The sequence below is a fragment of the Triplophysa dalaica genome, chromosome 11 (assembly GCF_015846415.1).
Source record: "Triplophysa dalaica isolate WHDGS20190420 chromosome 11, ASM1584641v1, whole genome shotgun sequence".
Taxonomy (NCBI): domain Eukaryota; kingdom Metazoa; phylum Chordata; class Actinopteri; order Cypriniformes; family Nemacheilidae; genus Triplophysa; species Triplophysa dalaica.
This window is the reverse complement of record NC_079552.1, coordinates 9270430-9288066: the sequence shown is the minus strand read 5'-3', so window position 1 is coordinate 9288066 and position 17637 is coordinate 9270430. Positions and strand designations below refer to the sequence as shown.

The window sequence follows — 17637 nt, the reverse complement described above, 5'->3', positions numbered from 1 at the left end:
CTATTTATATCTGTCTGTTTATATCAAAAGACGCAAACTACACTTAAAACATTAAAATAAGATCAAGTGAAATTAAATGTGACATACTAATGAAACAAATCTTACAACAAAAGGTTACATGTATAGCCAACTTGTTTAAAAATAGATATAGTTTTTAGGTTATTTTAGGCCTATTAAACGTTATTATTAGATTTTAAAATGTACCTATATCGGTTATTGTGATATAATATCTGTTTAAAGAAATCAAATAAATAGAAATATTTGAAATTGTTTAAATAGAATGTAACATAAATAATTTTATACCACTTTCAAGAGATTTTAAACACTTCATGATATGCAAGTCTAGCAAATAAATTAGACAAATATCACAAATCATGAGATGTTTTAGCTGTGATATTGTTGTAAAGTTTCTGTCTCATAATTTTGGCCTGCAGGCTTGCAGTGTGTTTTGTTTGTGAAGAAAAAAATGAAATTGGTATGGAAAGATTATTTTCAGAATATTATAAAAACAATAAAGAACATAACTCGCTACATCATGACTAAATAATCAACTAAACTGTTGAAGTTGCAGCACTGCGCAAACACGGACAGTTCCATCTACACGAGTTGTTTAAAATGGATCAGAAAATCTGCAAACTACTTGATGAATAAATTCATTGTCAACCCTGTTGAAATCAATGAATACAAACGAAATCAATGTTTTAAAGCTATGAATATTATCATAATCTTGATTGTCACCACCAGAGGGAACATGTACGCGGTGATGAATGGCACCGTCCACTGGGTATATAAAGAGAAGCACACCCATTTTTAGACTCCATTAGTTGCTTCAAGATGAGCTACGGGTCGAACCAGTACACGTCCTCATCCTACAGAAGGATATTTGGGGAAAGCCCTCGCTTTACGGGTTCCCCGCCTAGAATGAGCAATGTCTCTTCAAGGAGTTCCATGTCTTCCAGCGGTTTCAGGTCTCAGTCGGTATCCCGCAGCAGCGCATCTCCTCTGGCGTACTACAAGAGATCGGGTCGGTCGTCTTCTTTCTCCCCGGTCCATTTCGATACCATGGACTTCTCGCAAGCATCCGCGGTAAACAACGAGTTCAAAATCGTTCGAACCAATGAAAAGGAACAACTGCAGGGTCTCAATGACCGTTTCGCAATGTTTATTGAGAAAGTGCGCAATCAGGAGCAGCAGAATAAAGTGCTGGAAACCGAACTTATGAGTCTGCGCCAGAGGCAGAACGAGCCGTCTAGACTTGCTGAACTCTATCAGCAAGAGATCAGAGATCTGCGAGCCCAGCTGGATGAAGTGAGCAGTGAAAAGTCCCATATTCTTATTGAACGAGACGGCATAGAGGAAGACTTGCACAAACTCAGAGGGAAGTTCGAGGACGAAATCAGAGCACGAGAAGAGGCCGAGCATACTCTCAGGGCGTACAAAAAGGACGTGGATGATGCCACGATGGTGCGAGTGGACCTAGAGAGAAAACTCGAGTCCCTCTTGGACGAGATCAATTTTCTGAAGAAGGTGCATGACGAAGAGGTGGCGGATTTGACGAGTATGATCCAGGCGGCTCAGATATCTGTGGAAGTGGAGTTGTCTAAGCCCGATCTCACGTCGGCCCTCAAAGAAATCCGTGGCCAGTACGAAGTCATTGCGTCTAAAAACCAACAGTCTGCTGAAGAATGGTACAAATCAAAGTTTGCCAGTCTGAACGAACAAGCCACTAAAACGAGCGAGGCTATGAGAGCCACAAGGGAGGAGATCAATGACTACAGAAGACAACTGCAATCTAAAACCATCGAAATTGAAACACTGAGAGGAACAAACGAATCACTTGACCGACAGATCCGTGAGATGGAAGATTCGCACAATGCCGAGGTCGCATGTTATCAGGTAGGGTTTATTCAACTTACAATGAATTTTGTTCTTCGATTTTTTATTTGTTGGGACTTGAGGTGTTTACTTTGATCATGTACACTTGCCTAATCCCATTTTCACGTCATTCATCGCGTTTTGATAAGTGAAGTGAGCTCAATGGTTTCTCTGCGGGCTCTGTCCATGGTGCTGAACTAATGCGCACGAGTTGGCCGAGGTTAATTCCACTAAGAGTCTCTTGATAAAGAGGATTTTATCTTGTGCAAGGTCATGGTCACTTGGCCTCAAAGATATTTTCTTTTCACGTTTACATTGATATAACTGAAATATTTAACAAATGTGATTATGTAATAGCAAATACCATACGCATTTCAGAATGATCTATTTCACCTAAAAGTAAAGAAAGTTAGACTGTAAATGAGATAAGCGTTTCTGAACCTCCTGCTGAGAGATTCAGCGAATAAGAGATCAGTCTTTTTACCAAGTCAGTCTAATTTAGGTGCAGACATTACTGAAATACTTAATGTAATACATTTCTTAATATAGAACTTCTGTTATTTGATGGACATTGCATGTCATGAGAAGGCTGGTGTTAAAATTATAACTATTCAAAATGCCATTTACCAGGATACAATTGGGCAGCTGGACCTCGATCTTAGAAACACAAAGAGTGAAATGGCTCATCACCTCAGAGAGTACCAGGACCTTCTGAATGTCAAGATGGCGCTCGACATTGAAATTGCAGCATACAGGTACAAATTTACTATGTTAAATATGTGCAGACATTTAATAGCATTGAATGTCACTGTATGACCATATAAAAACAACTTTTAATCAATCTTACTTAATATCCTCACAGGAAACTACTGGAGGGTGAAGAAACCCACTTCAGTTCCGGGGTCCATTTCTCCAGCGCACCTAGCATTAGTTACGGGTATCAGAGTCCCTCCATTACAACCTCAACTCGCAATCCCAAGAAAGAGAAAGAGGAAGAGACACAGCCTAAATCCAATGCAGCTGCTAAGCGAGATGAAAATCCTGAGGAAACAGCTGTCATTAAGAAGACAGTAAAAATTGATAATGTTGATGTTAATTCCAACTAGAATGTTGCTATAGATTATGTTGTATATAGTTGTTTCTCTAATAAGAAACCTGTTTATTATTGTGTGATGTCAGTCTTAATGCTTGACACAGTAACACTGCCAGTAGTTGTTTATGGTAAAACACTTTAATGTTACCGTGACAATGTTTAAAACATCACATCTAGGATGTGGTTTTCACATTCCAAAACTATTGCCTCAGATATGTTTTCCTTATAGTTGTACTGTAGCTTCAGGGATAGCATTTTAGCAGTGTTAAAGAGCACAACCCACGATGTGGAAAGATAAGTGAGATACACAATAAAAATTGATTTATTGATTTTAGATAGCATGCTTGTTGGGAGCATTATGGCATATTTCTAATAAGGGACCAAAATTATTGAATCTTACATCAACTGTACCATATGTATGCCTTAACCACACCAACAGCAGTAATTAAAATCTCACGCTTATTCATGTTTGTCTTGCTGTTTTTTTAAACATAAAATACATTTATATCTCTGTATTTAAGGTACTACATTTTTAATAATTGTTTGAGCCTTTATACACAATATACTGTAACAACCAACAAGTACCTATATTTATCAGAAATGCATTTACTTTTTTTGAAATAACCTTCTGTTTGAATGCTAATAGATTTTCTTTCTCTCCACACAACAGAGAATTTTAAGATCTGATTGATTATTCCCTGTCTCTCCTCACAGCTTTTGCCATATGCTGTTCTGAATGACAGCGTTTTAATTCAAATTTGGCAGATGACCTTTTAGGGTTTATTGTCCCTTTGGAAAGAGGGTAGCTGGACTATAAATTATTTTCAGAATTTAGGCAGCAAAAGTGAATCTTATACTCACAAGGATACAGTGAATTAGATAGAGACCATTAAAGCATAAGTTAAACAAATAAGTTAAAGCTCTGACGCTAAAATTAGAACAGGTTTCTAGCTATATTGTACTGAATATTGTTAAAGCACCTTAAATTGATGTAGTTCTGGTGGAGGCGGTTCCCATGGAAACCATTCTCTCTAGTCTCTCATGTCCCCCTGGGTTTTAAGCAGTTTATCTCTCGACCCCTCCCTTTATTCTTTTAGCAACCTCTCTCTAGAGCATTTAGTGATAGTGGCTTAAACAAAACAAACCTTCTAAAGGTGATTACTATTGAATGAGATATTGAACGTTTCATAACATTTAGGCACATGTTTTTTTTGTGCCGACAATAAAAGCTTCACAGGAACACGCTACAGTAAACTGAAGTGAGGCATAGATACAAAGGATTTTTCAAAACTGAAAAATGTGTGAATTAAAACGGATCATATAAATAAATAATACAAATAAACCAACAAGGACAAACCTCTATTTGCTCACATTGTTGCTTTTCAAAAAAAAGTTTGCAAGACACCTTTTTAAGGTCTTTTTTAATAATCAAACAATTCTGTAACAATCATACAAATTCACAAGAGACTTGGAAAAGCCAGAGTAAAGTAAACTACAAATCACAGTTGAAGGGTAAAAAAGACAACCAAACAAATCCTCTAATGTTTTTAGATAATTGGAGTAAACTAATAACTCATTTCCACTACTTTGACAGTGCGGATAGTATAAATGCACCCCAAACAATGACAATTTCTTATGAGACTAGGAGAAAATTGCTTTAGTTTTTCTGCAACATCAGCAGAAGCATAAAACATAAATTTCAGGAAAGGAATGCATTTTTAAACCATAGTTTATTGTTCTATCAGACAGTGTTTAGTGTAAATATTTCATTGCAGTACTGAAGTTTATCAGTGCATTTTCTGAAACAATACTGGAATTTTTTTTATTTGCTTTTAAAGCATAAAGTACTCAGAGCTGGAAGTACAAATCATTTTTGCATAGGATAATCTTTTTAAAGGGATAGGTCACCTTAAAATAAAAATACTGTCTTCATCTACCAACCTTTTCCAAGTTCCAAATCTGTCTAAATTTCTTTGCACTGATGAATACAGAGAAAGATATTGGGAATAATGCTTGTAACCAAACAGTTCTTGGACCCCATTGTAGGAAAAAAATACTTTATCTTTTTGTTCTGTTGAACACAAATGATATAAAAAAGTGAAGGACAGAAAACAGTTCTGGGGCACTTTTGACTACCATTGTAATTTCTCCCACTATGGTAGTCAATAGAGACCAAGAACTGTTTGGTTTCAAGCATTAGTCCCAATATCTTTCTCTGTATTCATCAGTACAAATAAATGTTTTGAGATTTGTAACAACCAGAGAGTAATTCATGAACAACTTTTTTGGGGTGAACTATCCCTTTAAAGTTCAGTTTAGCCCTCATTACGAAATCGCTATACACCCTGGTTCACAGTCTTTTACAGTAGTTGGTCTCTTTTGTAGCTTCTCTCACTGAGCTGGCAGCACAAGCCCAAAATGCAAAACCAACATCCCATCCTGAAAGAGCACAATAATAGATGTAAGTATTGATGCATCATTAACTTGATTAATACCTATAACCATATGTTTTAATTTGTTGACCCAAGAAGAAATTATAAAACAAATTCCCTGAACACAATGTTCAGAACCTGGCCTGCCTCACTCACACAACAAATATGCTAAATAAAGATCTCATTTACATGTTGTAAACCAAAATCCTTTATACAATAAAACCACAGTCAGGAGTCTGCTGTGAATGCTATTTTTAGAGATAACAACACTTGAGGGTGCAGGTGAGGCTCTAATGTAATGCTGTGTGAAGAGAGTGAGATAGAATCTAGATGAATCACGCTTATAAGCTTACTTCAGGCTGGGTTGGATCTCTCTCAAACAACACACTTCTACAGTAACTCACTATCACAATCCACAAATAATTACCATTATATTCTGTATCTATGTTGTCTAGCCTATGCTTATATGCACATATTTACAAGTTCATATGAAGATGATAAACTACATTCTTATCAATTTAAAGGACGAAAAACTGAGCTCATGTGACCCTTTTGTCAGGCACCTACCTGTAATGCATGTTTTCCCAGGGTGTTACACACTTCTCTCAAAGACTGGCAGTGCTCAAGGAGATGCTCCCCACATACAACATCCACCTGCCAGTGTAGTCAACAATTTAGTTGAATGCAACAAAATAACTTTTTTGTTCAAATAAAGACATTGAAACAGGCTAAATCCATTTATATACAGCGGGGAAAATAGGTATTTGACACATCAGTATTTTTATCAGTAAGGGGATTTATGAGTGGGCTATTGAAACAAAAAATCCACCAGATGTAGCCATCAAGCCAAATATTGAATTCATACAAAGAAATCAGAACATTTAAGTATACAAGTTCAGTCATAATAAATAAAGTGAAATGGGAATAAGTATTGAACACACTTTATTTAATACTTTGTAGAAAAGCCTTTGGTGGTGATTACAGCTTCTAGACGCCTCTTCTAGAGACCAGTCGTCTGCATTGCTCAGGAATGATTCTGGCCCATTCTTCCACACAAATGGTCTTTAAATCTTGAAGGTTCCTTGGGCCTCTTTTATAAACTTTGTTCTTCAGTTCTCTCCATAGATTTTCTAAGGGATTTAGGTCAGGTGATTGACTGGGCCATTCAAGCAGCTTGATTTTCTTTCTTTGAAACCACTTCATTGTGTCCTTGGCCTTGTGTTTGGGATCATTGTCTTGCTGAAATGTCCACCCTCTTTTCATTTTCAGCTTTCTGGTAGATGGCAGCAGATTTTTATCCAGAATGTCCCGGTACAGTTCTCCATTCATCCTGCCTTCAATAATATGAAGTCTGCCAGTACCCCTTGCTGAAAAGCAGCCCCAAACCATGATGCTTCCATCCCCAAACTTAACTGTTGGTATGGTGTTCTTGGGGTGGTGGTCAGTGCCATTTCTTCTTCAAACATGGTGTGTAGAATGACTGCCAAAAAGTTCAATTTTGCTTTCATCTGACCATACTATAGTCTCCCAATAATCCACAGGCTTCTCCAAATGCTCTTTCACAAACTTTAACCGAGCCTCAACATGCTTTTTGTTCAGCAATGGAGTCTTGCGTGGTGAGGGTGCATGGATGCCATGGCAAATCGGTGCATTGCTTATAGTTTTCTTTGAAACAACAGTACCTGCTGATGCAAGGGCTTCCTGCAGTTGTGCCCGAGTGGTTCTTGGCTCTTGTAGAACTCTCCTGATTATTCTTTGGACTCCTCAGACAGGGATCTTACGTGGAGCACCTGATCGTGGCCGGTTTATGGTGAACTGATGCTCTTTCCATTTCCGGATAATGGCCCCCACAGTGCTCACAGGAACATTCAGCATTATGGAAATGCGCCTATAACCACTCCCATCAAAATGCTTTTCAACGATAAGATTACGAAGATCTACAGAGAGTTCTTTGCTTTTATCCATCATGAAGTCTTTCCTGTGTGCCTCCTAGGTAATAAGAAGCCTTTATAGGCCATCAATTAGGACTAAAGCAGCTGATATCAATTATTACTGATAGGGGGCAGGGTTTCTCTCTCAATACTGACAGATTTCAGGTGATCTCCTGGCTTTCTATGCCATTTTGCACCGTGTTACCTTTATGTGTTCAATACTTATTCCTGGTGTCATTTCACTTTATTTATTATGACTTTACTTGTATACTTAAATGTTCTGATTTCTTTGTATGAATTCAATATTTGGTTTGATGGCTACATCTTGTGGAAATTTTGTGTCAATAGCCCACTTAGAAATCCCCTTACTGATAATAATGCTGATGTGTCAAATACTTATTTTCCCCGCTGTACATACATACACCTTTGTGATTCCTGCCAATGAAACTATACTATGCGTTTGCTAAGATCGAGAGATGGGCATTTTAACCAATTTTGTAGTTAAAGCACATAGAATAGGTAAAACTTTTCCCAAACTGACCCGGAAATGTTAGCTAAAAAGCAATTTAAGAATCCAAATGTACAAAAAAATACAGCTTTAATCCTATTCTCAATTTTTAAAGCGTAGTAGAGTTGTGTAAACCACTTCCCATCTCCCAGACTTCACAAATTCATCATTTATCTATAGATTTCCCCACCACTAAATGTTTCCTCGCTTGGCCAGACAAGTTTTGCTAATAAAGAGTGATCAGGTGCCAGGAAAGTACCGTAAGCCAGTAATCCAGGTGCGACTGTTTAGCTTTACAACGCACAACCTGCATTTGTTCATATGGCGTATTTGGAAGACCACAGCATTAAACTTCAAGAGACTCTTTTTTAACCAGACGCAGCTGTCTGCAATACTTGCAGCTGAATAACATAAGTATGAATAATAAAGTTCAACACTTTTTTTTAACCACTGCTATTCACAACTGCAGACGGTTATTTCCATGCTTGACTGAGCCACGGTCCTTTTCAAAGACTTAAATCCTTATCCAGCATTGAGATTAGCGGGAAACTAATTAAACGGCAACGTGGCTGTATTGTAAAGTGCGACAGAGAGCCACTGAAGTGTTTAGAGAGAAAGGAAACATCCTTATAACATAATTTCGTTAAACACTCTTTTGCATAACTTATACTAGAAACAGCACTGGCTGATATTGAAGAGCTACCGATTTAATGACTGAATTAAATCGAAATTAATTATACTGTTGGGTAAAAATGTAAATTAAGACGAATATATTTGTCAAAGAATATATTAGACATTAAATGACTCAGCATATCTTTCTTCCGTGCAAGAAGTGTCTGATTCATTATACAAGTCCTGTCAGTTTGAATTATTGAGCTTTTAACACAGCAGGGGTGACACATCCTCAGCCACTGTCAGACCTCTGAAAGAGCTGGCCAACTAAAATAGTTGTTGTGCCACTGGTGTAAAAACCAACCTGTTTAACACTTGCAACATCATCTTTGGTGTCTAGAGAGGTGGTTTACAATACAAAATGCACGCAGGAGTGGGTGTGTAAAAAATGTGGATGAAATAAAGGGAATTAAAACGCATGTCTTTGTGTTTCACCTTGTAATTTGGGCTCAGCTCCATCTTCCTCCGGATAAAGAGCTCGACATGATGGATTGTAGCTTCCCCTGAAACACGTACATACTTCCTCTCGAGAGGCTTGAAAGTGAACAAATAATTTGAATTTTAAAATAGAAAAACAGAGTGTGCCAACATTACAATTATTATTTCAACTCTACACAAAACATAACTGAAATGAATTTTTATATACTGTATAAGGAAAACAACACAATTTGAATGTTACCTTATAATTTGCAATGCCTTCTTCAGCTCTGGAAAAAAAATATTTTAAGAGATATAGTAGAACAGATCACATCTCTCTTCTTTACACAAAACAAAATAAATACACAGGTAGTCTTTTACAATTGAGGACAATCAGTTCTACCAAGAAAACAAAAGAATGCTCTGGTTTTTAATGGATTGGCTCCATCTTGTGGTGCATATGACCTATTTGCCATTCAGAAAGTACACAAATAACAGCTGTCACTACTCAGTTGTCTTTCTTAATGTCACATATTTAAAATATTACTTGGTAAAATATATAAGTAAAAACAGAAAGAAATATATATGTGGGTATATATATATAAGAAGGTTTTTTTTGTTTCAAATTGGAGCAACTGAAGTAAACTGTGAAGGTTGTCATCGAGCACTGGTTACTGAGTTACTATTAAATGTGCAAATACATTACTGACCCCAAAAACTCCAGCATCAGAGACATGTCCAGCTCTGAAGGGATTGTAAAAACAGACTGAGGCAGCATGTCTCTCCTCTGTCTTGGGGGCAGCTTGACGGGGCTTACGGCTGGCGCTGCCACTGGGGTAAAAGAGAAGTCTTAATCTCTCACAGCACCACCACACTTGTTTTATGTACTGAAAAGCATACACTATATCCACAAACCTGCCTTTGGAACCTCAAGTCCTCTTTTTTTATAAAATTCACATATCCGTGACCTTTCATCTAGAAAGACAAAAATCCAAAATTACTCGAATGACAGACTGTGCACCAATATGAGCAAACCAATAAAATGCTGCTTACCTCCTTCCAAATATGGAACCATTTTAAAAACAATGTCTTGTAATTGTCTATCAGGTCTAAAAGAAACACAAAGATAACTTGACTCCTTAACAACCAAGCTTATACAATACGCCACAGAACATACAAATCCCTAAGGACCCATGGGGCATATGGGAGGCCATTACTGTTCATGGTGCCATGAGTTAGACAAAAGGGAGTGTCCTGAAAATATCAACCATCTCTAGTGGTAGCCCCAAACTAGTAAACAACAACAGAGTAGTGATTTCATCATAAAATTATGACAAAACTAAAGAAAAAATAAGAAATAAAGTAAAAAGGATACCTTATGTTGTACAATGGCTGTGTCTGGTGAACTACAATTGCACAGTTCGGACACCTGTTGCTGTAGAAAAAGTGCTTTACTATGCAGCTCTTACAAACTGTGAGAGTAGAAAGATAATGAAAGTCAGATAAACTGGTGTACTACAAAACAATAAACGCAAGTTCCGCCTAAATTATTTATGACTATGAAAAAATACTTACAGGTATGAAGACACTCTGTAATGGTGGTTGCGTCAATGAAATATCCATTGCAAAGGGCACAGCGAATATACGGATAAAATTCCCTGAGGGGCAGTGGACGCTTAGCACAAAAAGAAAGAATTATGTCAACGTTTTTAATGAAAGACCATCTACATAAATAATAATAGAAACCCAATAGTAAATGTCAAATTTAATTTTGTGTAATAACAATGTTGTACAAACTTTTGATGTCGTACCTCGTCGTCGTCATGATCTCTCTCGCTGTGGTCAGTGTGTTCGTCTTCACAGTAGGAAGTGTTTGTTGACCCACGCGCAGATCGCTCCGCTGCACCTCTCTCTAAAGTTTCGTCCATAATCCACGCAAATGCTGTTCAAACGACTGCACGACAACGAAGAGTGCCTATCCGGTGTCTTCTATGGTGTTTACAAAAACTGGACAACGAACTGTTAATTTCAGATACACTTTCTACAACACTTCTGTACGCGGTGCGCGCGCGACACTCAGCAGTTTTAATGCGTATAAAATAAAAGTCCCTGCGCTCAAATGCACTAACCCAGTGGGGACTTTAACTTGACTAGAATAAAAGTCCCAACATTTTAAGTAACAAAAAACCGAGGACTTAAGAAATGAAGACAAATTTATAAATTGCTGAGACTAAGATTTGTAAGAAAAAACGCTCCAATAAACACATAAATGTAAAAGACGAACAATCTCGATATACAGAGGACACTAAAGAGTAAAGTAACACAATTTGATATAAATGCCCTGCATGTACGTAATTACTGATCGTTTTGCAGACATTGTCTTTCACAACCAGCTAAGCTTGTCTACTTATCATGTTATGCACAAACAGAACAAATTCAGAAACTTTCGTTTCGATAGTGTCAGTGTGTTTCTGCTCTCTACTGGCGCAAGGGAGGCATGACAGCAAACATGGCGGCGTCCAGGAGCAACGTGGATGAAATTCGTGATCGAGTAATATTGGGTGAATTTGGCGTTACAAATGTAAGTTAAGCCTCTTCGAGAAAAATGACATGTGTTTTTTTTATGCTTATGTGGACATTGATGAATAGGGGTTTAAACACTTGCAATTTGATAAAATGCGGGTGCACATGTCATGCAGTTTCACTGTTCAGATTTGTATGTAACGTTAAACTTCTAGATATGAGAGTGTATTCCAGTTATCAACATAATATAACTGTTATTGTATTTCAACCATATTCAGGTCCATACTACCGATTTTCCTGGAAATTATCCTGGTTACGATGACACATGGGACCTGGACAAATTTAAAGAGGTGTGTGCGAAATTGAAAGGATTTTACATTAATTGTCACGAATATATTCGTTGTTCATGCATTTAATACCGGTGAAAACATTTGTCTATTTTTTCCCTTCAGAATTTCAAGATTAATATTATACAATCCGATGAAACCACGTTGGAATTTGATATGATTGGAATAGATGCTGCAATTGCAAACGCTTTTCGGCGTATTTTACTTGCTGAGGTATGGTTCATGAGGTCACCAATATCAATTTATGCTATTATAGTGTTCATGTGGCTTTAGAAGACCGAGCCAGTTGCCCGAAGTTTTTTTTTTTTGATAGTGTATGTTGTGTTTTGAAATACGTGTATATTATGCAAATACCGTTAACATTAATATTATTAATAATTTCTCTTACTTATATTTGATGATTTACTCTTAAATAATTATTTTTGTTAAGTGTTTTCCAAACTAAAATTCCACCATCATCATCATCCTTTTGCATTTGATGCTTTTTTTTAATGGTTTTATGTTTAACATCTGCCGAGAAGTGTTGAATAGCAGGTTCTATTGTGAAAGAAAAGCCCATGGGGCAGTCAACATGTGTTTAATGGAGTGTAATTCTCTCTTCCATAAATAAAGGATGGAAATTTCAACCTTTTGCCTTTAATGAGCAATATTCTTATACAGAAAGTTATTTAAAAAATGAAACTTCAAACTTCAAATCATATGACATATAGTCATGTAGCTGTTTTTTTAAGTGAAAGAAGTAATTATATTTTTACCTGGTGATAAAATCTTTATTGTTTATTCTTTTGTCTAATCTCATTTGCCCCATTCAGGTCCCAACAATGGCAATTGAAAAAGCGTTCATTTACAACAACACATCCATTATTCAGGATGAGATTTTGGCCCAAAGACTTGGTCTTGTGCCCATTAAAGCAGATCCTCGTCTTTTTGAATACAGGAATCCAGGTGAGAACATAAAGCAAACACCATCAATTCTTTAAATATACTGTGTGCAGCTGTAAGAAAAATTTGTATAATTTCATAACTGCAAGCACAAACTTGTGTCATTAAAAGCTTAAAGACATGGGGAAGTGTGTGTTTTGTTTATCAGAGGATCAAGAAGGTACAGAAATTGACACAATTCAGCTTCAGCTAAAGGTAAAATGCTCCCGGAATCCTAGAGCACCTAAAGATTCATCGGATCCCAAGGAATTGTATCTTAATCACATGGGTGAGTAAAGTGATGTTAACTTTATACTTCAGTTCAGTTTCATACTGGTCTTGTCAATTTCACACAACTTGCATGACAATCCATCTTAACACTGTGAGCCCTAGGAATTGATTCAGTGAGTTTTAAACTACCTTCATATATATCTGTACTGTTTACAGTGTTATGTTGACCTCTTGTGTTTGGTTTCAGTGTACTCCGGTGACATTAAATGGATCCCAGTTGGAAACCAGGCCGATGTGTTTGCAGATGCCAAGATTGGCCCTGTGCATGATGACATTCTCCTGGCACAGCTCCGACCAGGACATGAACTTGATATAGTCATGCACTGTGTCAAAGGAATAGGTAAGCTAATATCAGAGGCTTTTTATGGTGCATTTTGAATTCTCCTCTTTTTTTAAACAAGGATCAAATATTGTATAACTACAAAACAAAAATCTTGTATTTTTATGGATTGCTTTCTATTGGCACCTCACAGGAAAAGATCACGCCAAGTTTTCTCCAGTGGCCACTGCAAGTTACAGACTTCTTCCTGAAATCACATTATTAGAAACCATTGAGGGGGAAAAGGCAGAGAGGTTAAAGCGCTGCTTCTCACCTGGAGTTATTGAACTTGTCAATGTTAATGGTACGAATTTATTGAATTTATAAGTAGTCTTATTATTTGGTACTTCGTGTGTTGTGGTATTTATTCAACTACTCGTGCATTTTAGGAAAGCAAGTGGCAAAGGTGGTTAACAGTCGTTTGGACACATGCAGCAGAGAAGTTCTCCGACACGAGGACTTGAAGAACGCGGTGAAACTCGGAAGAGTGCGGGACCATTTCATATGTATGTTCACAATAAGGGTGTTGCATACAATGCAGTATTGTTTGTGATTAAATAGAGATGTTATAAACGACACTTTCTTTCTGTGTTCTCTCCTTAGTCTCAGTGGAGTCAACAGGGATTCTGCCTCCTGAAGTCCTGGTTAGTGAGGCCATTAACGTCCTCATTGCAAAGTGCCATAAATTCCTTGCAGCACTTGATTCAACAGACACGGATTAGAAAGAGGAAAATAAGGCCCAGTCACACTCTGAACAGGACTACATATCTGTGGAATTAAAATATGTGATTGGTTTCCTTAAATTGTATATAGCTTCTATTGCAAAGCTTGGACTGAACGATTTCCTTTAGAAGTACGAATTCATATAAATCTCATCACAACCTGCTTATCATCAATTGAACGCTCAAAGAGTTCTTGAATCATCCTTCAGACTGAAACGTTTTTTCCCGAAAAATATTTGATTTCTAATCAAAAACGCATTCCTGAATTAACCCAAGTTTATTTTTAGTTAATTTTGACCTAGACAAAAATGCTGTTAATCTCATACTTGACCAGACGTTTGGTGACACATTTGTTTTTCTATGTGCATTAAAATCTTTGTTATTGACAAAATGACAAACTTGTATATGAACACTTGTCAGAGGTTTACCATTTATGGCCTTTATTCCTGCTTGTTGTCAGCATCCAAAGTTTTATTTGTCATTCGTAAAACAGTCTATGTGGATAACTATCAACATTCTTACGGTGAACAGTCATCATCATTGACATGGATCATTGTTATTTCTTTCCTTTTTTTGAACTTCTGTTTTCATAGCCTCCACTAGCAGGAAGGACAGACTGTTGTTTTTCCTGCCAGCTCTTCTGTTTATCAATGAAATCAAATGCTCCATCTTGGAGGCAATGTTGACCGGGGCGATAAATTCTGTCTTCTGATATATACTTAGATTAATTAGCTGTATACCCCATGATGCTATTTAAGCATCTAGTTTTGATAGAAGAATAAATAATGCAGCGTAACTGAGACGTTTTCTTTTCATTGTATAGTGACCTATAAATTTGCGACACTATCAATTAATATTAAACCAAAGGTTTGTGTGTGTGTGTGTGTGTGTGCGTGCGTGTGTGTGTTCTGTCATCGTTTAGTCACGCTCATGTGTTTCAAAACCTATATAATTACTCTTTTTTTTCCGTGGGACACAAAGTTTGAGAAACTACTCTGTGCTTTTGTTTCCATCTAATGGGAGTCAATGGGTGGCAATTATGTTTGATTATATACATTCTTCAAAATATCTTATTTTGTGTTCGACAGTAGAAACTAATACAGGTTTGAAGTGACATGAGGGTGAGTAAATGATGAGAAGAGTTTTCATTTTGGGCAAACAATTTCTTTAAAATATACTTATCTTCACCAATCCACATAATGGTTATTATCTATTGAGGCTGATAAAGTGCACATGGTTTCTTTTCTGTTCAGAGTTATCCAGAACATTCTGACTGAATTACTCAAGCTAATTTCCAGCATATGCGGCTGTTGCCAGAGGCAGATGAATCTAAAAACTAGCTTTATGTTTGCATTGTTGGGCTTTGCTTGGCACAGCGAAGACAATGGAAATATAATCTCTTTTCTTTCTTTGACGGGATGATAGACTCACTACAACACCTGATGGACTTCACGAAGATTTATGCATGACATCATTTTCACTTTGTATCTAACTCCTTTTGTCGGCAGAAATTATGATTGTTTGTTCCAAGAAAACTTCCAGAGATATTCTGTTTTCCAGGTGAAATCTTTTGGCTTAAAATATTATGATCTGCAATCTACCAAACATCTTTCGACCAATGCCACACGTCATGAACAGATACATGTTTAAATTGGGCCAGAGTGTATTCAGAGGGATGAGGCACAATAAGTGGGTCACCTTCTATTGTGTTGCTCTCATCGCTAGAACAGCTGCGCTGGGGAGGTTCTGCTGAGACTGGTTGAGACTGGAACACACGGACGGAGTCACTTGGCATTCTTCATTGCTATCCGTTCTTGCAGACTGTGTCATTACTCAGCTTTGCTTCTTGGCAAAGTCAGAAACTGCTCAAAGCATAAAAAGACAGAGAAAACAAAATCTTTGTTGGCTGGAGCTGTTGTTTATGAAACATACTGTATTATTTTCCTTAGTAAGCAGTTATAGTGACGGGATCACTTAAGACCATTTTGGTATTTTGGAGGATTTTGTATTGCTTGACAGATAATTAGGACGATACTTATTATACTGACTGGGTATGACCATTTCTCTGTCTGTTAAGAATGTTGTGGTTGCTTAGCTGGCAAGAGTTATGTTGGTCTGAGAATGGACTGGTGATGGTGCATATATATAGCATCTTGGGCAGGTTCAAATTGTTGAATCACTCCCTGCTGGCTTGTGACCTGTTAACGAAGATAAATAACAGGTTAGGGTGTCATTTCCTGTGGTCACATGTGTAAACAACTCCAAAATAAAATTTCAGTAATCATTTACTCACCCTCATGTTGTTCAAAACCAGTCTGACTTACTTTGTTGTGCAAAATACAAAAGAGGATATTTTGAAGAATGTCGGTAACCCAACAACATTGGCCTACATTGACTTCCATTGTATAAAACTGAACATTTAATATCCAGCTAAAAGGCCACCCACAGACAGCCCTAAACTTTGGCAAGGTCTAATCTGATTGGCTGAATTTAGAAAACTTTGTAAAGGCAAAAGAGTGTTTTGAGAACTGTTTGAGGGGACTGGGGTTCTGGTGAAGGAAGAGAAAGATAAGAATGGTTGTAACCAAACCGGTTTGGACCCCATTGAAAGATTACAATTGTAGTCAAAACTGTAGTTCCAACCCCCCCCACCCTGGAGGGGCTTGCCTGTTTTCGGAAAAAATCATATAGCTGTAAATGTCTCAATTTGATCAAACTAAGTACTCTTCGAAGATATGAAGTATGCAGTACTACTCAGGTACCTTAAGGTTAATATGAGATTGGCAGAAACTGTGTGTGTTACCTCCGCTTTAAGAATCGGCAGATATCACAATGAATATTCGGCTTACTGAATCAGAAAATGAGTGTAGAACTTTATTATCGGTGCTTCTCTAGTATTTTTTTTAACTACTCTTTACTTTTAGTATGATAAACTGCCCCTTAACAACACGTACAAACAACTGTGATTGTTAACTTGAAGTGTCCTTCTCTTTCTATTTAAAAGGGCCTAAATAAGAGCAATGTATCGGACCTTCAGCCATTCATCCCAAGATCTTTCTACACAAGACTAGGCAAACCTTGACCTCTTGATTCCATTGCTAATAAAACTTTCATTGCATATGACTCAGAATGGAACACTGGAAGTTTAAAGCAAGGAGGTGGCCAGAGAAACCATTAAAACTACACTTAATCTTTTTGTTAAAAACAGTCTGCCACAGGATTCAGATCCAACGGCTGATCTATAGCTTGTTTGGCTACGTCCCAAATAACCTTTGCATTAAACAGTCTCTATACTTGTAGCAGGTCACAGGTGGTCGGTCTGTCGGACCAGAAGAGTTAATTGAATACGAGGCGCCCGTCTGCCTGACCGTTCTCCTGCCTGCCTACGTGATTGCCTGCCTGAGTGGAGCTGTGTATTTCCAGTGAGTGAGAGACAGAATAATGCCGTGCCTTGTGTGCCCCGGCGAGCTATCAGTGCTCTGCCGTTGCCATGGTGACAGTGCCCTCGCTGGGTACAGCGGGCTGGAGAAGTTGCTCTGGCTCTGCGTCATATTTATTCCAGTGGATCCGTGCGCTCTCTCCCGCC

General features: G+C 37.5%; 3 protein-coding genes across 4 annotated transcripts; 2 read left to right on the top strand and 1 right to left on the bottom strand.

The window, feature by feature from the left end:
- The first annotated feature begins 834 nt into the window (after positions 1–834).
- Positions 835–3430, top strand: inaa (internexin neuronal intermediate filament protein, alpha a). Its single transcript, XM_056761506.1, has 3 exons — positions 835–1896; positions 2506–2630; positions 2738–3430. Exons 1-3 carry the CDS (start codon positions 835–837, stop codon positions 2979–2981), a joined length of 1431 nt encoding a protein of 476 aa, XP_056617484.1. The 3' UTR covers positions 2982–3430.
- Positions 3431–4372: 942 nt separating this feature from the next.
- Positions 4373–11033, bottom strand: pcgf6 (polycomb group ring finger 6). 2 transcript variants are annotated; one of them, XM_056761508.1, is made up of 10 exons: positions 10740–11032; positions 10504–10603; positions 10304–10400; positions 9982–10037; positions 9844–9903; positions 9639–9759; positions 9191–9218; positions 8947–9045; positions 5968–6054; positions 4373–5407 (listed from the first exon to the last, which is right to left on the bottom strand). In XM_056761508.1, exons 1-10 carry the CDS (start codon positions 10854–10856, stop codon positions 5360–5362), a joined length of 813 nt encoding a protein of 270 aa, XP_056617486.1. In that variant the 5' UTR covers positions 10857–11032; the 3' UTR covers positions 4373–5359. The 2 variants fall into 2 exon arrangements, with proteins under 2 accessions (XP_056617486.1, XP_056617487.1); XM_056761509.1 differs by lacking the exon at positions 5968–6054 and having other exon boundaries at positions 10740–11033.
- Positions 11034–11382: 349 nt separating this feature from the next.
- On the top strand, positions 11383–14818 carry polr1c (RNA polymerase I and III subunit C). Its single transcript, XM_056761507.1, has 9 exons — positions 11383–11509; positions 11730–11801; positions 11904–12011; positions 12611–12743; positions 12889–13008; positions 13198–13350; positions 13484–13633; positions 13719–13835; positions 13933–14818. The coding sequence occupies exons 1-9, from the start codon at positions 11426–11428 to the stop codon at positions 14049–14051; spliced, it is 1056 nt and encodes a 351-aa protein (XP_056617485.1). The 5' UTR covers positions 11383–11425; the 3' UTR covers positions 14052–14818.
- Positions 14819–17637: the final 2819 nt, after the last annotated feature.